The 21,519-nt window shown below is 39.3% G+C and overlaps 1 protein-coding gene and 1 pseudogene across 1 annotated transcript; both read left to right on the top strand.

The window, feature by feature from the left end:
• The first annotated feature begins 39 nt into the window (after positions 1–39).
• Positions 40–13,487, top strand: LOC144647734 (uncharacterized). Its single transcript, XM_078507410.1, has 10 exons — positions 40–543; positions 2,506–2,706; positions 3,783–4,011; positions 6,362–6,495; positions 6,716–7,001; positions 7,844–8,059; positions 11,161–11,370; positions 11,863–11,965; positions 12,121–12,190; positions 12,808–13,487. Exons 1-10 carry the CDS (start codon positions 40–42, stop codon positions 12,907–12,909), a joined length of 2,055 nt encoding a protein of 684 aa, XP_078363536.1. The 3' UTR covers positions 12,910–13,487.
• A 5,383-nt stretch (positions 13,488–18,870) lies between these two features.
• LOC144647746 (kelch-like protein 25) lies at positions 18,871–21,502 on the top strand (annotated as a pseudogene).
• The last annotated feature ends 17 nt before the right edge of the window (positions 21,503–21,519 follow it).

The raw sequence follows: 21,519 nt of genomic DNA, 5'->3' as shown, positions 1-21,519 counted from the left end.
ATGGTGGAAGCTTGTCAACTTGTCATTACTTGTTGAGTGATGGGTACAGGAAGCTCCAAATCGACTGCACAGGTTAACATGGCTGAGGCTACAAGGGTAAATTCGGTCAGTATAAACAACAATCATGAAAATTTATCAAATGAAAAGAAAATCGCAACTGAAGATCAAAACACAGAAGCTCAAGATAACGTCGACCCGACCTCTTTACTAACTATTTTCAGCGAAAAATATCCAGGCTTTGTATCGACTTTGACGGCAGTTAAGGATCATTATGAGGCTTTGAAAGAAGCTCGAAGTAATGGCAACCTGATTTCACCGACTGCATTCGAACTTGTAAAAGGCTTGTACCATGTTTACATCAAAGATAAGAGTCCAAAGAATAGATCGGCGCTGACAGAATTTGCTGTAGCTTTGGGGATTCCCAAGTTTGCTTATGAAATCATAGTTGACTGCAGAATAAAGTACCAAGAACTAACCACCTGGGATAGACCGAAAGATGTAGAGGAGAGAGTGAATGAGATGTCAGCAAGTACTGGGGGCCAGGTAATTAGGCATCATTGGACATGCATAATGTTAGCTTGTCTTGTTTGGCTTTTCTGATCTTGCAGTTTAATCTTGCATCTGGTCAGTGTGGGCCATTTAATTTTATATCCACACCACCGCCCCCCCCCCCCCCTGTTGATGAGGTAAGTCAAAATTTACACCCTAAGAAAAAAAGATCAAAGTACCGACAGGATGCCCCCCTCAGAAAACTTGATTTTTTCTTAACACCATCAGAAAAAATACCACTTTTTGCTCATTTTCCACTTACCCCCTCAGAAAGAATCAAAGGTGCCGACATATTTTAGACCCCTTAAAAGGAAAATTCATCAAGCGGGCGGGGGGGGGGGTAATTTTTTTTTGGAATGGCCCTGTTCTTGGCTTTTTGACTTTAACAGAGGGGTCAGGGGGTCTGAACCTCCCGCCTCCTCAACTTTTACTCCTGCTTCCGTACTTTTTACTCCCACCACGCGCCTCTTTCCGTAGCTGTTCTCTCCTCTTTGTCCCATATGTATTGCAAAATATAACAAAATGTTGCAAAATTTTACTCGTTTTCTCCCGGTTCCCACCACCTTTGGAATCCCGCTTCCCACCCTCCCTTCTCCTGCTTCCCACCCCTTTTCTCCTGGGCTCCCACCCACCTGTCCCCCTCCACTTTCTAATAAAACAAATTAAATGAAATTTGGTGTGCCTGTAAAGTCAAATAATGTTATACAGTGAAAATGTCATTAACTGCTGTCAAGCCAACACTTAAACCTTTGTACCATGCCCCTGTCAGCTGAATTTACATATTTATCAATGTACAGTTTATCTGTTTGAATGTCGTCATAACCAAAAAGTGTACATTCATCTTATTAACCAAGCATGGTGCCGGGACATACTAGGATAACATCATCCCAAGGTCTTAACAGTATGGATCAAATGAGATTTATGCCTGAAAATGATTTTTATAAATATGAGCAGAAAGCAGAAAAGATAATTGGAACAGGATTTTAACCAAAGACCTATCAGGATTTTTGGTCAGAAAACAATTACCTAAAGACTGTAGCTCCATAAAATTAAATACCGTATTTACTTGAATAAGCATTTGGGACAAAAAAAGTTAATAAGCGCCGCAGTCCCGATGCGGCCCATATACAAGGAATTTCTTTTAACTAAAAAAACAGCACTAGAGAGCAACTCTAAAACAAACTTGGACTTTTTTTCCATCAAAAGTGATGCTTTGCAGTTCGAAGTGATTATTTTACCGTTCGCCCAAAAACAAACTTGGACTTTTTTTCCATCAAAAGTGATGCTTTGCAGTTTAAAGTGATTATTTTACCGTTCGCCAATTAGTTTTTAATCCAACATTCTTATTATACGTAGTTCTGAAAATGTTGTTAACGCCGCAAACTTTGCCAGGACAGCTAGTGCCACTCTTCTCTTCAGCAAGAGACAAATACTGACGATCAAAAGATGCTATTTTTGATTACTGTAAAAGATTATACTCTTTGTGGCGTCCAAATTTTAAATAAGCGCCGCCCTTGAGGCACCAAAAATTTAATAAGTGCCGCAGCGCTTATTTGAGTAAATACAGTATCCATACCACCAGCACAGAAGAGATTTAAACTTCATACATTTCTTTAAATTTGGCAGTCTTCAAGGAACCCCCCCCCCCCAGCCTCACTAGACAATGTTAATTTGTATGCCAATAAAAGCTTTGTACAAGAGGGTTTTACATGCAAATTTAGTTTTATTTATTTACTTTTGTAAACCATTGCCATTTGTAAATCATGCACAGGATCATTTAGCACAATACCCAGCCCAGTAGTAAGAAAATGTTGGAACAGCAATGGAGCAATATGATTGGCTGTGTAATAAAGTTAATATCTATCACTTAATAAGCCAGTCATTGATTGTTAACGTTAACTTAAACTACATATTCCTTGATATAAAGTCATTGGCTCTTTTACTACATGTTAATAGGAGTCAGAAGATGACAAATTGAAGAAAGATGCTCTTAAAATGGCACAAGATATCATCTCTCAGTTAATAGCTGCACTTTTAAATTTCACCGATGCTCATGATCCATTTTGCTTGGCTTGTAACAAAGCTGGTTTTGTGCAACTTTTTGTTGAGATGACTAAAGAACTCCAGGACACGATTCCACACAATCAAAAATTTGTGGTAGGTGTACTAGCTTAAAATTACAACAAGAGTAGCATGCAGTATCAACTTACACTGATGTAAATAACCTCACTACAAGTCCACGTGCAGATTTTTTTTTTGGGGGGAGGGGCCCAGGGTGGCCACGGCCCCCCTTTTAATTTCTTTTTGTATCTTTAAAAAGCTTTTGTAACCAACAATCCTTTGAGTGGGACTCACTTGGAATCAGGTTTTCATTATTTTATTTTATTTTTTTATTTTGTCTCCAGGGCCTGTTTCTTGAAGGTCCCGAAAAGTTTTCGCACCCGGAAAGCAATAGCAAAATCCCAAACCCTGATGAGTACAGAGCAGTTTTATTCATCTTTTTAATATGAACGGAAGAACTTTTCCCTACGTAAAGTTTCGGGCCTATACACTTTTCCGTTTCTAGCATACAGATATTTAATAATGGCCTTGCTGGCCGTTTCTGGGACTTTCAAGAAACAGGCCCCAGGACTGGTCAATTTTTCATTTTTTCAAGGCCTCTTCCCACTTATTTCTTTGTCACCACTGATGAGGGATTGAAACAAACTCTATGTTTACTCATCTGTTTTGAGGGTGGCAAAGGGGGGGGGGGGGGGGTCGTGATCCCGTTCCACACACAAATTTTAACCAAATTCAGGTTAAAACTTGAAACGGCAGAATTCACGAATCGATTGTCTTTTCTGGCTATTTTCACGCGTCACGGTCCAAGTTTTGTCCTATTTTCACACGTCTGACGATCCAAGTTTTGTCCTATTTTCACATGTCACGATCCAATTTTTGCCCTTTTCACGTGTCACGCATAAACCCTTTGCTACCCTCTCTTTTAATACCCTAGTCTGTTCCAGGCTCTCAGTAGTTTTGGGCATGTGAAAAATGCAGGGCCAGCAAGGGGACGTAAGGGGGACTTTCTTGCCTTAGTTTCCATCGTTTTTCCCTTGCTTGCCTCGCTATATATCACTCCAGCCCCCCATCTACTGAAAGCCTAGCAAAGGGTATAAATACAACCGTTTAACATCTGGGGTAGGTCATTCAGCCTCTGTATTAATACCCTGCACTTCTTTTATAATGAACAGAATACTAACAGTTACACAGTACGAGGCAAAATGTTGTCTAGGACCATGGGAACGCTTCACAACCTGTCAAAGCGTGTGGCAACAAGGTCAAACTTTGCAGCTTGCCAGGCAGTGAGTGTTCTCATTCCACTCCTCAAAGCAGAAGTCATGCTTTTCAGTGCCAAGAGCCTGCTTGTTTTGGCCTACTTAATTGATGAAGAGAACAATCATTTGATTATGGCTGATGAAGGTAATTCTCATCATTATTACTGACTGTGGAATCCTGATTTCTGAAACCTCCTGGTAACTCCAACCAAATTAAGTTATTTACCTTTTAAAAATAAAAATGCATGCATGCAGTGATTAAACATCATATAGCATCATGCAAAACAACTAAACAACCAATAAGAGCATAGGTTATATAATATGATCAATTACCCACAAAAAGATGGTTTTCCATGTTCTATTGGGTTGTCCTAAAACCCGGAATGCCGGAAACCCGGAATGCCGGAATGCCGGAAATCCGGATAAGAAAGCCCGGAATCCTAAAACCCGGAATGACCTTTTTTGTGTACGCCTTTTTCAATAAAATACTTGGAAATATCTTTTTTTTTTCTTTTATTTGGGGGGGGGGGGGGAGGATTTGGAAGTTTGTTACGAGTTTCCAATTACGTTGCGAGTTAGCAAATCAAATTGTCAATTTCGATACAAAGTTCCCAACTTCGGCCCGACTGAACTTCGCAATTTAGCTACAATGTTGAGGAGAAACAAAACATGTTGTTTCAAAGTCATGGCGATATCTGAACTCAATGATTTTAAAGGAAACAAGTTACGGCGGGAATATTCCAGCGATTATTGCGGCTCAAGTTGCAAAACATTAGTCGACGTCAGTAAAAACCTTACATTGTGTTAACTTGTGCAGATTAAAACCTTCTGTAGTTATGTTATCAACAAGGGCTTTGCTATGCTTAATCGTTGAGAAAAAGCCATAAAAAAATATAAAAGGCTCACAAACTTTAAATTAATGTTCAGCGAGCCATAAACATGTTAGCGTGACAAATATGTCTTCCCTGTCGCCTCGCTTCGGCTTCGATTAAAATCAACTTTATGTAAAGATCCTGATGGGTAAACCGTGTATCCAGTTTCATCCGGCTTACAAACGCAAAAGACTTGGAAAGATTATACCTCGCACAAAGCGTAAAAAATATATATTTTTTTACAAAAAAGGAAAATTTGACCAAATTTCTGCCTGCATAAAATTCATTTATCGTCAAATTACTTGCGTGATCGCTGGTGCGAAACGTTGTCTGACACTTCAACTGAATTATCGCTTCCATCATCAAGCGACGAATATATATCGACAGCGTTTGATTGATACCCATTTTCGAAAGGACATGTTCATGACGGTATATGAATGTAATGCTTCTACTCACTATCAGTCAGAACATTGATCAGAAGGTTGTTATTGCCGTCCTGCTTGTTCGTCAAACAAATATTGTGCAACTTGAGCCGCAATAATCGCTGGAATACCGTAGAATTCCGGTTATAAGCTTTGTATATGTATCGAAATTGACAATTTGATTCGCTAACTCGCAACGTAATTGGAAACTCGTAACGAACTTCCAAATCCCCCCCCCCCCCCCCATCCCCCAGAAAAAAGATATTTCCAAGTATTTTATTAGGCGTACACAGAAAAGGTCATTCCGGGTTTTAGGATTCCGGGCTTTCTTATCCGGATTTCCGGCATTCCGGCATTCCGGGTTTCCGGCATTCCGGGTTTCCGGCATTCCGGGTTTTAGGACAACCCTGTTCTATTTAACAATTAGACTACGAGCCCGAGTTTTCTATGAGCAAATAGTCAACGAGGCGCAGCCGAGTTGACTATCGCTCATAGAAAACGAGGGCGAGTAGTCTAATTGTTTTAGTAGAAACTCTAAAGGATTGCAGTCCAAGACCTACAATATTGTGCACTTTGAAGACAAAAATCAAGAAAATTTACCGCTTAAAGAGCTACGCGAGCGCGCGACTGTTTTCTATCGGCGAATAGAAATCAGTGGGAGAACCAATCAGATTCGCAGATTTCCAATAGAACACAGCTGAGTTTCTACTAAAAGAAAATAATGCACCCTTGAGGTCTAGAAAAGCTGCTAGTGGATGCTCAAGCCATTAGGCCAGGGTATTCAGCTGCTTTGCTAGACCTCAACAGTGCATTATTTTCTTATAGGATGAAAAACCATCTTCTAGTTGGTTCAGAATATAGCATTAAAAATGAGCACAGAACTAAGAAGACTCACTGCCGCCTACTGCAGTTACAAATGCACTCAACATCATAAAGCGAAAGTTTAGTTTTAAAGTTCTTTTTTTAGTGACTTCTTCATAAATAAATGAAGATACCATTTTATTCATATTTAATTTCCAATAGATAGTCCTTTCTCCAGCTACAAAAAGTAGCCACTTCTGTGGCTTGTGAAGACTAACCTAAAGGTAGCTCCATTTTTAAGGGGACCGCTTGGTTTGGTCCTGAGGGTGTATGCTGTAGAGGGAGTAAACTGTAGTTTTTATTTCTGACCTTTCTTAAGATCTTTAGTCTTGTATTTCAGGTCCAATTAAGTTTCTTACCAGCTTGCTGGAAAGGTCGCTGAAAGTTTCAAACCGCAGATACATAGGTTTCTCTGCTGCAGAACTTGCCGAAGGCCTGACACAAATTGCAGTCAATGATAAGAACAAGAAAACGGTAAGGACTGCTGTCGATTTTAAATTCTGTTTTAACCATATGATGTAACAATGAAATGCCAAGCTAAGAATGTTTGGAATTAAAACCTCAATTGTCAAGGCAAATGTGGCTTCCAAAACTGCAATCTGTACTAGTTTGTGCAAAGGAATTAAAAGTGAATGTCCTGGCTTAATGGAAGTTTTATAAACCTGATATTATTTTCATGTAATTCTTTCCTCAGATTGCTCAGTGTGGAGCTATTCCAATCCTTGTAAAAATGCTTCAAAGTGCTCAAGACAATGAGGAAAAATTAAATGCATGTAACACACTGTGGACCTTGGCTTTTGACAAGGAAAACGGAAAAGAAATCAAGAACAATGAATCTGCTATTGCTGAACTGAAAAACCTTCTGACAGTGGAGAACAGCGAGATAAAGCGAGCTGCTGCTGGAGTATTATGGGAATGCGAAGGCAAAGAGAAACATGCAGAGGAGAAACAACAGTCAGTTACAGAACAACAAGCAACAGGTACAAGATACATGTATGAGACTTAATTAGCCTGCGTTTTTTTAAAAAGACAACTCTTTCTCATACTGAACTCAAGGAAAGGCTTCTAAAAGTTCACTCAAAAATTTCCATAAAGATACTAATGTCATATTTTAGGAAAAACCTAAATAGTGCATATATAGGACTCCAGATCAAGCAGTCTGGGTTCACCACCTCTGGGCAGGGTCATTATGTTGTTGTCTTGTGCATGACACTTTATTATTTTTATATGACAATGCCACTCTCCACCCCGGAGTATAAGTGAGTAGTTGTAAACTGTTTGGACAACCTGATAGAATGCTGGGGGGAGGGGCTAGGGGTGACCTGTAATGGATTACCATCCCGTCCATGGTGAGTGAGCAATACTTTTACATGTGGCCCATTCATGCTACAGAAACTGGGGTTTAGAGCTGGCAAGCCATTAAGCCTCATGAGTGCTTGTAAAAACGTACCCTACTTGCCCCAGTTGCTCAAAAGGTGGATACCACTATCCACTGGATAAATCACTATCCAGGGGGGTAAATGTTATTAAGCGATTCTAAACCTATGCTATCCAAGGGCAGAGCCAAAGTGACCCTAGAGACACCTAAAAGATGAATTTAAATACATTTATTACAAATAGAAAATAAGGACAATGGTACAGGGTGATGAGTAAAAACTGTTGAATTGTAGCTATAATAAAAGAAATATATTTGCTAACATCCACCCACCCCCCTCCAACCCGTTCTCAAAAAATCTGGATCCGTCCTCCTCCCTGCCACTCACTGGGGGTTGTTTGGGGGAAGTAAAGTTGTAGCTTGCATCTTTCCGTTTCTTCATTTTAGACACCAAGCACGTGATGATAAGTTACCAATGGGATGTACAAAGACACGTGATTCAGTTGAAAAACAAGCTACAGGCAGACGGCTACAAGGTTTGGATGGACATTGATGAGATGGGCGGCTCTACATTGGAGAGCATGGCCAGGGCTGTGGAGAATGCAAGCGTCGTGTTGGTCTGTGTGTCTCAGAAATACAAAGAGAGTCCCAACTGCCGGTCAGGTAATAATCTAATTATGTAAACTACAGTTATTGTAGTAAGTCTTGTGATGATACATTGGAACCTATTTTTAACGAACCTCTATAACAAAGTCCTCGGTGTAACGAGCGATGTTGTTCGCCCCCAAATAGTACAATAGATAGAAAACCCCTCGGTATATAATAATATAGCGTACATATTTTGCCAGTCCCTTGGCCCTTCGTTATATCGAGGTTGAAGGGATACACACGTTTACGCCGTAAGCCGGAAGTAACATGAAAGCGAGGCCTAAGGGCCACCAAAATAAAGATGGCGGACGCTCTGCCAACTACTGTGGACGGTTTAAATGCTGTGCGGCAGCACTGTGTAATAATCGGTCGGATAACAGAAAAAGACCTCACGTTTCATGCATTTCCGAAAGATGATCACCGTAGAATGTAAATGGGCAGTGAAAATGAAACGATCGGACGGCAAGTTCAAGTAGAATACTTCTTTGTTTTGCTGCTCAGAACCCTTTGTTGCAATTGCTACGGACTACAAGCGCAGTTTAACTGAGAAAAGGAAAGATCTTTTGCCATCTGCTATTCCATCACGGTTTCAGTGGACCAAGACATCAAGTCTCGAGATCGAGAGGGCAATGCGATTCGAAACAAGAGAGGAGAAATCACAGGTAAACAAAGCGTACTATGAGAGTTTGTATGGATGTACTATGAGCAGTATAAGAGATTGAATGGATTTGAAATAAAGTTCAGAAAAAAATCTCTTATTATCATTGAAAAGCTTTAATAAAACTTCAAACCTTACCTGGTGTCACTATTTTGTTTTAAGCGTGCTTTAGAAAGCCATATTTGATCAAGTATGACAATGCATGGCTGCATTAATCAGTTATAGACTGTTACATCATTAGTCGTGAATTTTCAAAATCCAATTCTTACAGTGTAATATGGATCGACATTGAATTATATTTATCATAAAGGTGGCCTGATATTTGTTACTTTATATATACATATATATGAAAAAATTTAATGTAATTGAAATGTGTAACGATATGGCACAGGCATGCATTGTGAATGCACAGATCAAGTGAAGTATAGTATAAGTGAATTCTGTACTGTCTGCCCAGTGATTTCAGTATTGCAAGTTTCTTGCTGTTATTTCATTCTTAAATTGTGTTGTGGACTTATTTAACAAGAAAAAGTTCAGAATATGATTGAAAAAGAATGAGTTCAGTTTGGGCACCATAGTTTTGGACGACCACAATCCTTGTCAGGAAAAACCCGTTGCTTGAATATGTCTTCTATACCTGAATGTGCCACAAAATCAATCCACGAGAGAACAGATAGGCAGTTAATAATATGCATGCACTTAGTGTTGAGTGTAATTTGCCCATCTTTTGAAGCAAAAAAAAATGGAGCCTGCCTTTGGGTTAGTCTTTATCTCTAGTCCTCCAAACTTGTCATTTGACATGGGATCAAAACCAACACGGCCTAGAGATGCCCCTAAATGAGGTAGGGATGGGTTGACACACAGGCCAACTTCTGCCACTCTCAGTCCAGTGTTCCCTTCTTCATGCATTTCTTTTAACATACATATCTGCAACTTTGCCCTCATTTTCTCTGCCGGGACAAGTTGCTGATATCAACTGGGTCACAGATTGCTTTGATAAATTCAGGTGTTGGTTCACTTTTTCTTTTCATAATTTCACCAAAACTTGAGGCTCTGATGCAATATTTTCCCTCCTTGTGCCATAGATTTTACTTGACCAGTTGTCTTAGCATGAAGCTCCTGTGCTGCTTGAAGAGATACTTGAATCTTGTTCAAGATAGCAGGATTATTATGAAATAGACTTTAAGTCTACAGTTTCCTCAGAAAATTTGGTTGGTAGTGGCGGAAATGTAGTTAAAGGTAGGCCAGGGGAACTGTTGTTGAGGCGCTGTGGCTCATCAAGTGTATTATTTTCATTCAACTGCCTTGGTTGATTGTCAGTAGATTCTGAATGGTTGACTAACTGACCTTCAGCCACATTTGAAATTGTTTGGATAAGATTATGTTCACCGGGTTTACATCACTCAGGTGGTCATTACCGGGAAAAAGTTGACATTTCTTTTCCCTCCGTTGCCCCATTGTTGCGGTTTTGAGGTACACATTTTAGTGTCAGACTCTTTTAATTCTCCTTTCCTTGTCATACATGTCTTAGAGATTCTAAATAACTGCCATAACGTGACAACAACATTCGCTTTTATATGCCGGGCACTGACGATCACAAGATGCCGATTTAATTTTATCCGCACTGCCTCCGTGGACAATTAGTTTAATTTCATATTTGCGATCTCTCTTGTATGAACTCGATATAAAAATGTAATTTTAAAATTGAGTACATTCAAAGGCAACAATAAAATTTTTTCGCACACACACCGGCAGTTGCATATATATCGCCGAGTACTTACTTTTATACTAGCTGTTTTTTATTTCCTTGCTGGTTTAGCCGTCTGCATTTTAACCAAAACTTAAGTTTATCGACAGTCCATTTTCCAATCTCACTTTAACATTCTATAAGAGCGCCAGGGATATGTTGTGGCTTTAATTTTTCCAACTCTAAATTGCTATTCGAAACGTTTTCGGCCTCCATGTTTACTCTTTCGAAGTTCGCGGGAAATTTGGTGGCCCTTAGGCCTCGCTTTCATGTTACTTCCGGCTTACGGCGTAAAGGTGTATGAGAAGAGAATTACAACATCAGTTTCTGGCAACAAACCTCTTTTTTTTTCATCTTTGTGCATCGACTTGGAAGGCCTTCAGACAAATAAACTATTAAAACTGAGATTAAAATCCCCAAAAGGTTCATTGACGAAAGCTAAATGATAAACAGCACATCAAAAAGAGGAATGTTCTTTACCAAACCATATGTAACGCCAAAATAGCCAAACTTGGTTAGCCAATCAGGAAGCAAGTTCTCTCTAAAGTTGTCCAATCACAATGGACCTGGTTGGCGTGTGTGTCGCAATGGCGGGAAAACTCCGCAAGAGCAGTGTTTATGGAAGAAAGCATTTTTGGTAAGGGAAAGATGAGGTCTGTTAAACTAGTTTAATGAAAAATTATTTTTATTTTGTTAATTGAACTAATTTAGAGGCAGAGTACACTTACCAGCTACACAAAGACGTCATTCCACTGATGATGGACAGTAAATACAGACCTGACGGATGGCTTGGCTTTATAGTGGGTTCTAAATTCTGGATTGACTTCAGTGAAAAACATAAACTGGACTCGAACGCGGACAAGCTTGTAAAAGAACTGGGAAACAGAGGGAAAATCACAGCTCAGGAAACTACTGTTCAAGGTATGAAGTGTCACAGACATACCAAACACTTTTTAACAGAAAAAGGAGTTACCGATATTTTAATATATTTGGTCAAAAAGTGAGCAGGCAAAAGAAGTTTCTAATGTTTTAAGAAAAAAAAGTTCTAAAGAAGAAGTGTTGCATCTCGAGACAAGTAAAACACTAAGCCTGATTGCTGAGTTCCTTTTTACTTCGTTTTAGAATGGTTTGATAAATTCTTCATAGCAATTTTGCTCACATAGTCATCATAGTTTTCATGCAAATCAAACGTTATTTCACATAAACGTTTTGGCACCAGACTTCAGATCTGACGTTTTTAACTGACATTTATAAACCCTTCGTCGAAAACAAAATGCTCAGAATCATCCCAAGATTTTTAAGGGTCGTGCTAGTTGCTTTTTATGATAAATTACGGCCTTTTGAATCGATTTCGAAGTGTAAGTTTCAGCTTATTGTCACTCTATTGTGGTGTCGACTGAATTGCTTTTGCAGCTGAAGTTGTTGATGTTGTTGATGCCTCGCCCCAGTCCTCCATCAGATCATGGACACGCAGTGATGTCAAAACTTGGCTGAAGGATGTGGGATTGGAAGGCAGGTCTGTAGCAGATGACAGGACTTCTCAATGTTTATATATGTTTTCTCTGTCGGTTCTCGCAATAAACAACTGATATTTGAAACATATTTGAAATTTGAAACCTTTTTTACTCTGCCTTGTAACTTCCTGTCTCAACTTTTCACACATTTTAACAGGCTGGATCGCAAAGCTGTTGAAAGACTTGATGGACGGATGTTGTTGCGACTGCAAGATCTCAGAAAGGAGGTAGAATATATTTTTTTCAGGAGCGTTTGTAGTTTATAAATAATCTTTTATTATCGCGGTTGGAAAATAGCTTTCGCCACGATTTGATGGTTTAGAACAGAACCACATTTCAACGCAGAAAATTTCCGCCGCGGCAGAAATCCGTCCGCGTTCGAAGCATTTGCACGATTTGCACTGCCTTTTGTAGCAAGACATGAAAAAGCAATGCAGTATAAGTAAGTCTTTTTTCATATCTCGCTGAATTGCCAGATAACCCATTTACAAGGAGAACAGTTGTATCTGTAGAACTTGACGGGTTTTTATGAATTTTGATTTTGATTTTTAAATGGCCTTCTATCGCAGATAGAAAATAGTATTGCCGTTTAAAAAATTAAGATATAGTTTGCGGGAGGGGTGCTCAAATTATTCTAGAAAAGCAATTGCATTCTTATTTAACGGTATAACATCTTGGCGGAAAATTTGTTTTATTTCAAACCTTATTTTGAGAATATTTAAGAATAATTCTTCCGGCATATTAAAATGGCTTACGGCAAATGGGTGGCCGCTTTATAGGGGTTCGACTGCATAGTGAATTTTTCTGATGACTGAAAGCTCTATGCACTTTTTTCTGATTGCAGAGTCCAGAGTTCTTCTACTCGTCAATTAGCAAAGCCTTTAGACTGGAAAACCTGTTTGATGAGCTGGAATTTGTAGATGCGTTGGACAAATTGCAGGGATAGTTGATAGTTGTGAAAAGGGTCAGCATTCTTGCCTCGATAAACAATTGAATACGCCAAATTCATCTCGCTTGTGCCTGGAGCGAAATCAGGCAAGGCGATGGCTTATGAGTCTCACTGAAGCCGTAGAAGTTTTTACCTTTTCTTGCTGCAAGTCAAGGCTGTGTGCTGGCAAAACACCAACATGCTGGTGATCATAGTCGGCCCCAGAGCTACTCCTTCCTTGAATGACGTCTCCACGTCCACCAAGAGACGCAACCGGACAGCACTGGAGACGAGAAAGGCTGAACAGAGAAGCAGCGACATGATATAACCAAGCTCCCAACCCTGTTCAAGGCTGTCTTCCAGATGTAGCACCGTCCTGGGCTGAACCCGCGGTCTCTTAACGCCGTCTTCGCACGCTTGTCAAATTAGACTTGCGCACAGGCTGTACATCACCAGTACAGTGTAACAAACTAACCTTGCACCGTGAAAAAAGATCGAGAAGAAACCACCCAAAATACTGAGTAAAACTTTGCGTCCACAATAACACCAAAATGGGAGATCCGTTCAGTTAGCTAACTTTATAGATAATGTTGTACATGCATTCCTTATTATAGGAATATAGCAAAGCATTTTAGCAACCCGAACAAAATTTACGCGTAATAAAATTAACGCGAATTTAAGAAAAGTTCTGCATGGTTAAATGCTTATAGTAAACGTGTTTACATTTATTTAATAAAATTAACGTGAATTTTTGAAATTCGCGTTAATAATATGTATCGTTAATTTCCTATAATAAGGAAAGACATTTAAGAAGTGTTCTACCGAATGTTTATTTTTTTAACTGTTTATTTCTTATGCTGATTCAAAATCGCGAATTGATTTCTTCCCTGATGATGACATGTCGAAAACTTTCTTAGCCTTGTTTTTATATCATTTTACCTTTTTTAGTGAATATTACGTCATCAATTTCTTTTGCGTTCAACCAATTTTTTTACAACCTTTTAATAGTTAAAAGTGTGCTTTGTATCAGAACAGATCGAAGAAATCTGACGGCACGCGTCAATTCTGTTTTATCATTCATTGTTTATTTTGGATAAATCGTATCAAATAAAATTGTAAAAAAAAATTGTTTGTGTGTGCCACTTTTTTTGTCCAAACCTTACAAGATATTGACTTGCCGATTCCGGTAGCATGTAGGACGCGTGTCACACAGTCATGGACAAGGAATAATTGATTGAATGAGAAAGTGCATAGCCGCGAGCGAGCTACCCTGGGTGACACAGGCTTTCCTTGCGCGGCTTCCGGTGTTCGTCATGTCTCTATTGTGATCGAGCTGGACCGTCTGAGAATCAGGCTACGCCTGCTGCCGCGCCTCGCATCGCCCCACCTCCAGCCTCCGCCAATCTCGTAGGTGGCAATTTCGGTTAACCGTTAATATTTTGGTTTTTTACGAATAACGGTTAATTTCTTACCGTAACAGAAGTGTAATGATGATGATGATCAATTCTGTCCCAGAGGCCGCGATCCTTTTGGTCAATCGGCACCAAGTATTGAGACCTCTGAGCTATTTTTTTTAAAAAAAAAAAAAAAAAAAAAAAAAAAAAAAAAAAAAAAAAAAAAAAAAAAAAAAAAAATTAAAAAAAAAAAAGACTGAAAGCCCGCTACAGTGGAACCTCGACATAACGAAAGGCCAAGGGACTGGCAAAATGTGTTCGCTATATCGAGGTTTCGTTATATCGAGGTTCTTTTCCATATATTTTGCTATTACCAGAAGTACATAATCTAGAAGTCCACATCTCTGGTAATGGGTCTTGTGCTATCGGATTTGCGTGTGTGCTATTTTTAGAACAGGCCTCGCGCGCGAGACGCGCGAGAAAATTACGTAGACGGCTTTTGGCGCGAACTAGTAACCAATCGCGTAAAAGTATTTTTTACAGCGCGCCTTTGATTGGTTGAACAAATTTTTGAAGTTGAGAAAGAAGAGCCTAACTGCTGAAAACAAGCGAACGGCACCACGAAATTTCTTACTTCAAGTTGTTGTTTATCAAAATGTGCATTTAGTTAGGATTTAAACCTACCGGATACGATTCACTGGTCTCCTCTTCTGTCATGATTACAGCATTGAAGTCACTAAAAACATTGGAGCATCCAGTAGAATGTGTTGTGTTTTGGAGTCAGAGTAGAGTTGGCAGCGAGCGTAAAAGAAACTGACTGCTTCGACCGGCTCAATTTCAAAATGTAAAGACACTTCAGATGAATGGAACTCAAGAGAAAAAGACGGCTATTACATATTGGAGATGCCTTTTTACATCTTGGTACAGGTTTATTGCTATTGTAGAAAAGTCCGGCTGTCCCTGAAGTGGTTAAAATCGAGCGCGACGACTGTAAGATACCGTGCACTGAAAGTGCGAACACCAGCCGGGATCCATGCATGTGACAACAACTTTCTGCTTCACGATCAAGCCCTTTTTCGAAGCCTAAAAGGACAGGACGGCTACACAAGAGAAAGAAAAATTGTGGTGACTATTTCTGTGGTTCTAAAGGTGTCTTTAATTTGGAGTCCTTATGCGTGCAGAGCGGTGAAAGCACAATGTTTCTAGACCTGAACTCAAACAATTGCAAGGGAAGCCCGAGTACCGCATTTTAGAAACGCATGCCGCCCGCCTTTCGGATTTGGAAAATGGAGGTTCTTTTCGAGAAGTATTATAAAATCTGAGAACTTTTATTTAAGGTAATGTACCTGTTTATAAATAAATGAAAATGCGAGTTGAATTCACTGAACGATCATGTTTTCATTCATGCTTTTCCAATATACCTCAAAGTATACAGTTAGTTGGCGCCGCAAATAAATAAATTATAAATTTTCTATTTGTTGTTGAGTAATTAAGCTTAAATAGCGACGAAACTTTATACTTTCCATATGAAAGTTTAAGGTACTTATGTTCATAACTCTCTCGTTAAAATACAAATATTCCGCATGTTTGTTTTGGGAGCTCGCTAATGGAAACCGGCGACCGGTTGCCTCTTCACCTGCCTACAAACTTCAAATTTCAACACTGTCAGACGGTTATAAATTAAAATCAAAATTTAAGAGTAATCACGACTGTCAAAACGCTAGAGTTAAAAATAATGGCCAATGAAAGTAATGTATTTTCAATTGTTGTATCGCTCGCTTTTCGAAAATATTCCCAAACAATTTTCAGTTAGCAGTTTTAATATCGAAATTCAGAAAACGAGTATTCCAAACGAGCTTCAAGTCGTGGTTGTTTTTGTAGCTCAGGAGCAAGACTATTATTTTGTTGATGTAAAGACGTTCAGCAAAGCGAAACATACTTTCTTTAACCAAAAACTAAATATTTTATTCTACCAAAGGTTTCGTTTTCTTTGGTTTTTGTTCCCCCTTCGAGCGCGCATAATTTGCCTGTGAGTTTATCACTGTATTAAAACGGAAAGCAACTTTTTCCATCTCTGGTTATCATTGGATGTTTTTCCATCACAGATCTCATAAAATTAGATTGATGCTTCCCCTTTATTTGGAGTATTTTTTTGAATTTGTTTTTAGTTTTAATTTGTTTTCTGAGTGAAATGTTTGTTAGCAAGGTCACACGGCATTTTCTCGCGCGTCTCGCGCGTCTCCCGCGCAAGGATGTTCTAAAAATAGCACACACGCAAATCCGATAGCACGCGCCCCAATGCTAGATGTGGACTTCTAGATTATGTACTTCTGCTATTACTGGGACGAAAAATATCGTACGTTATATCGATGACTTCGTTATATAGAGGTTCGTTAAATCGAGGTTCCACTGTAAAACCGATTTTTGTTCATTTCATCCATTCACAATCCCTGGGGGCAAGCGCGCAATCAAACCGGAACCACATCCTGTGCGTTTTAAAAATAACCATATATGAAGTGACACCGCGGCAAAACGCACTGCGCATGAGTGGAAAATTAACATCCGGTCAGTTTTGTATTTCCGGTTGACTATGTAATTCAGTCGCGTAAATACAAAATTCCCGTCGCGCGAAGTTTAAACACAAAACTTAAGAAATAGCAAAGAAACTTAGGGAAAATAATGGTCTAATTCAAAAGTTTATTTATTTTTGTAGCTTCATACTTTTGCACCATAGGGTTTCCTGCTTGCACCAACATTGAAAATGATGCTTGAAGTTTACAGGTCGCAAGCGCTCGACAGTCGACAGCGGCATTTTCGTTTTGACTGTGTCTATCACTTTGCCCGCTTTAATTGCTCGCAAATTAAGGCGCGACAAATGAGAAAGAAAAACAACATAAAACCAAAATAAAGAACCACTGAACTTTCAAGTTTAGGCTTTCGATAATTCTTGCCTTCACTGAGAAAAAAGTCACAAAACAAGAAAGAAAACAACATTTGCTCAGTGTTTGCTTGGTTCAACATGAATGAATTGAGTCTTCGATACTCCCGGACTACCTGGAGTTTTTGCTGGATTGAAAGCTGTTAGCCGAGAAGCTAAACAAGTTTAAATTGTATTTCCATTCAAGACAAAGGCAATTTGATTTTCTTAATCCTCCTCACAAGGTCAAATATTCGTCTATTTGGCGGATGTTTTCCACATTTCCAGTCCGTGTGGCTGCCTCACGCGCGAACATGAAACTTACAGATTCGCACATGGCGTTCAATTAACCAAACTTTCAAACTATCGTACCGGTTATCTCTCCTCAATCTAAAAGGAAAAACAGAATCAAAGTCTAGTTTAAAAACTTGCTTTAAACCAAAAACCGAATAATTAAAAATCGGACCTCACTACCGGGTGTTATTTAAAAAAAAAACTTTTAAAAGTTTTTATACCTCTGCTGAACGAAAAAAAACGAAGCGACTGCGTGCTGTCATTTTTTAGGCCGAAGTGTTAGGTTAAATAAATGTAGAACTGAAAAAATTAAAGCTAAAAAATACACAAACATGCAACCAATTACTGGATAGGAAAGTATGAATTTAGTCAAGGTTAATCGATCAAGAAAAACTGGCAAGTAAAACTCTGCCTTCTCGCCTTGTGTGATAAACCTAAGCTTATTTAAGCTCATCTGCTGCTCAAATTCAGAATCAAAGCCTAACGAATCCACGACTTACCTTTTCTAAATCTATCGAGTATTGTTTCGGTCATATTTAGTTTGTAATCCAAGACAGCAGATTAAAACACTGCAATTCACAAAGAAAACAACTAAAACGTGGGCCACGACTGACCTTGAACCGAAAGCGTAGCGAGTGAAGCCCGTTGAGTGACTGGAAAGGTGACCGGAAGTGCTAAATTCAGCGCATGCGTAGACGTTCTGCCGCGGTGTCATTCTCGTTCCCAGAGCCTTCCGTTTCTTTTGGTCACGTGGTCGGCGAAACTACGTCATGTAATTTAAAAAAATACGCGTGGCCCTGGGGAAGAGGATGCCGCGGTGTCATATGAAGTAGCCTCCTACGCAGACGTTCTTTGGGCTCGTCACGCGTTTCTCCCCCACGAACGGGGAGAAACGCGTGACGTAGGCCTAGACACAAAAAAGCAGGATTTTTTTTAGGATTTTTAGAGCATCAGGAGATTTTTAGAAATTTCGGGAATTTTTAGAAAAAATGGGATTTTGGGGGGATTTTTGGATGTTTTGGAAGAAAAATTGAGCGGTGTTGCCTATTTCTAATGCACCCCATCATTCCAAGGGAATTGAGCCATTTGAGTGCCTTTTGTTGAATAAAAGCGCTATAGAGCGTACAAAATGTGTATGCCATTTTCTTTTAAAGGGAGAGCTGAGAAAATTTTGGGATATTTAGGGATTTTTAAAAAAATTTTGGGGTTTTAGGGATTTTTTTTAGGGAAAAAACTGGGAATTTCCAGATAGATTTTTAGAGCATTTTTTGGGATATTTGTGTCTAGGCCTAGCGTGACGAGCCCAAAGAACGTCTGCGTAGGAAGCCATATATGAAGTATCTACTTGCGTGTCCTGGTCAGGGGGGACGCAGGCTCTGATACAGGTTTCGCTCCCCGTCGATTTGTTTGAAGAAAAACGATTTAGGACTTCGCAGACTATCCATGGCAGCCTCATTGCACCCTGCTGATTGTTTCGAGAATGGGAATATAATTCAAAGTAAAGAAACCGTCAGTGAAATCTTTATGCCAAAACAAACCCCCGATCAGCCATGGGACATCGTTTTGGTGGTCGAAGATTGCAAGGAACTCAAAGCTCACAGACAAGTCTTGTCACAGGCAAGCCCTTTCTTTGAAAAACTGCTAAACAGCGACATGATGGAGTCAAAAGAGGGAAAAATTTCTTTTGAGATGTTTTCGAAGTCTGCCATGGGAGCCACACTGGAGTTTATTTACACCGGCCATGTTCAAATATTGGATGAAGACAGTGCCCGAGACTTGATCGCCATAGCCGATTATTTGTTTCTTCAGGAGCTAAAAACTCTTGCTGAGGGAGTTTTACTCGACAAACACAAGTTGAATACTTCACATTGTATTTCAACTTACCACTTTTCCCAAAGATATCAATGCGAAGAACTTTTGAACAGGACGAAAAAATTCATTCTTGCAAATTTCACCACCGTCTACGAAGCGAACCGTGAAGGCTTTCTGAACATGTCGAGTAAAGAAATTGAAATGTGGATTTCAAGTGATGAAATAGATGTTAGCGCTGAGGAAGATGTGTTTAAGATCATTTTAGCGTGGATTGATCACGACAAAGGCAAGCGAAAGAAATATTTCGGCGAGTTATTTCGTCAAGTCCGTCTTGTTTGTGTATCGCGTGACATTCTATGTAGTGATGTCGTGACGAATGATCTGGTAAAATAGAATGAAGGCTGTCTAGATCTTGTGGAGGATGCAGTGAGGTTAATTGACTCTAGAAATTTTAATAATCTAACCGTTACACCGAGAAAGTCCCTTGAAAATCCTGTTATAATTACAACTAGTGCAATAAGCTTGACCCTTGAAAACCGTTGGAACTTGCATGATCAAGATATTTTATGTTATTTTACTCGTGAGAACAAGTGGTGTAAGTTAGATAAAATGCCTCATGAATACATAGGGAACGTCGAATTTGTCTACTTGCGAGGTAAACTTTATAGTCATTTGGGGAGCCTCAGAAAGTCAACACTGGTCAGCTATGATTTATACTCCAACTGTTGGGTGACACTACAATACAACAGAAAATTGCGGGAAATATTTGTTGCAAATGGAGGTGAATTGTACTCATTAGTGTCCGAAGGATTCTTTAGAGATTTCGAGGGGTATGTGAATGATGTTGAAAGAAAACGTGATTCCTTCATCGTAAAGTACAAACCCGAATTGAACTTATGGGAAGACGTGTCACCATTTGATCATGTGGATAGAAAACATGGTTTCTGCATTGTAGCTAAAGATAATTATATTTACTTTATTGGTGGAAGTAGGGTGGGTGCATCATGCAAGTACATCACTGAAGTCGACAGGTATGATCTTAATAAAAACCAGTGGGACAAAGTTGCCGACATGCAACAACCAAAGTATCATCTTTCTGGTGCTCTGGCAAGTGGAAAGATTTTCATTGCTGGTAGAATTGTAAAAGAGGGTGAAAAGGTTTCATCAGAAACGTATCAATGTGAAGTGTACACTGATGTAACAAATGAGTGGCAGTTTATCAGATGCTTTCACATAAAATGGGAGGGGCGGCCCAAGCTCTTGTCTGTCGATGACAAGCTGTATGTTGTGAGCATGTTGGTGGTGAATAGAGGCAAGTCACCAGAAACAAGTGTTGAATGTTATGATCCCGACAAAAATGAATGGAACAAAACAACTGAAGTACCTGTCTTCACACGACCGTTCAGCCAGTCAGTCGTAAACGCATATTCTGGGAGAATTTTCAAAGGATTTCTCAGTGCCCAACAACTGGAAAGCTTCGAGTGCAAACCTACAAAATTTCCTGGACATGAGAGACACAAATGCGTCATCATGTGATAAAAAAAATCTTCATGGGACACCTATTCTATTTATTATTTAGACAATGAGCCCAAGTTTTCTTTGAGCGAATAGAAAACAAGGGCAAGTAGTCTATTGTTATTGTTTTAGTAGAAACTCTAAAGGATTGCAGTAAATAAATAATTTAATAAAAAATGTCCCTTCAACGAGCAACACAAACGTGATCATGTTCTTATCAGTGATTATCGCTCACCACTAAATATTCTCCGATTCTAATTGGTTTAAATTGGTCATGTGACACAATAGTGTTTATCCGCGGAGGGTACTAACAGCCCATAGTGCTCACCCGAGAAAAATGCTTGGATGGATAGTAACAACCTCTGACCATCATTTAAACAAAAGCTTTCAGTTGTCTGACTTCAGACTTTGAAGGCTATAGTGTAACCAAAATAATGCTAATGAGACGCATGCACTTCATGACAGGCATCACAAAGAGTCCTAACTGATAAAAGTTCACAAAAACACATTATTCTGTATGTAGGTGGACACAAGTGATAGTCGGAGAACAATTTTTATACACCCAACCCGAAGTACATGTACCAGTTGTGTACGGTAGCTTATTTCAGTTTACTCTTTTTTTATTCCTCTTTTATATAACTCTCTACTCTATCTTTCATAAAACATCAACAAGATCACCCTTTTAATGAGTATGCT

The sequence above is a fragment of the Oculina patagonica genome, chromosome 4 (genome assembly GCF_052425735.1).
Source record: "Oculina patagonica isolate OP01 chromosome 4, crgOcupat, whole genome shotgun sequence".
NCBI lineage: Eukaryota > Metazoa > Cnidaria > Anthozoa > Scleractinia > Oculinidae > Oculina > Oculina patagonica.
This window is presented reverse-complemented; position numbering and strand designations above follow the sequence as displayed.

What these genes read in the sequence shown, in the direction of transcription:
- LOC144647734 (XM_078507410.1), top strand. Translation starts at nt 40, where the DNA reads ATGGGTACAGGAAGCTCCAAATCGACTGCACAGGTTAACATGGCTGAG. An exon ending in TCAGGAAACTACTGTTCAAG is followed by an intron (nt 11,371 to 11,862) that starts GTATGAAGTGTC and finishes TTGCTTTTGCAG; the next exon opens with CTGAAGTTGTTGATGTTGTT. An exon ending in GATGTGGGATTGGAAGGCAG is followed by an intron (nt 11,966 to 12,120) that starts GTCTGTAGCAGA and finishes ACATTTTAACAG; the next exon opens with GCTGGATCGCAAAGCTGTTG.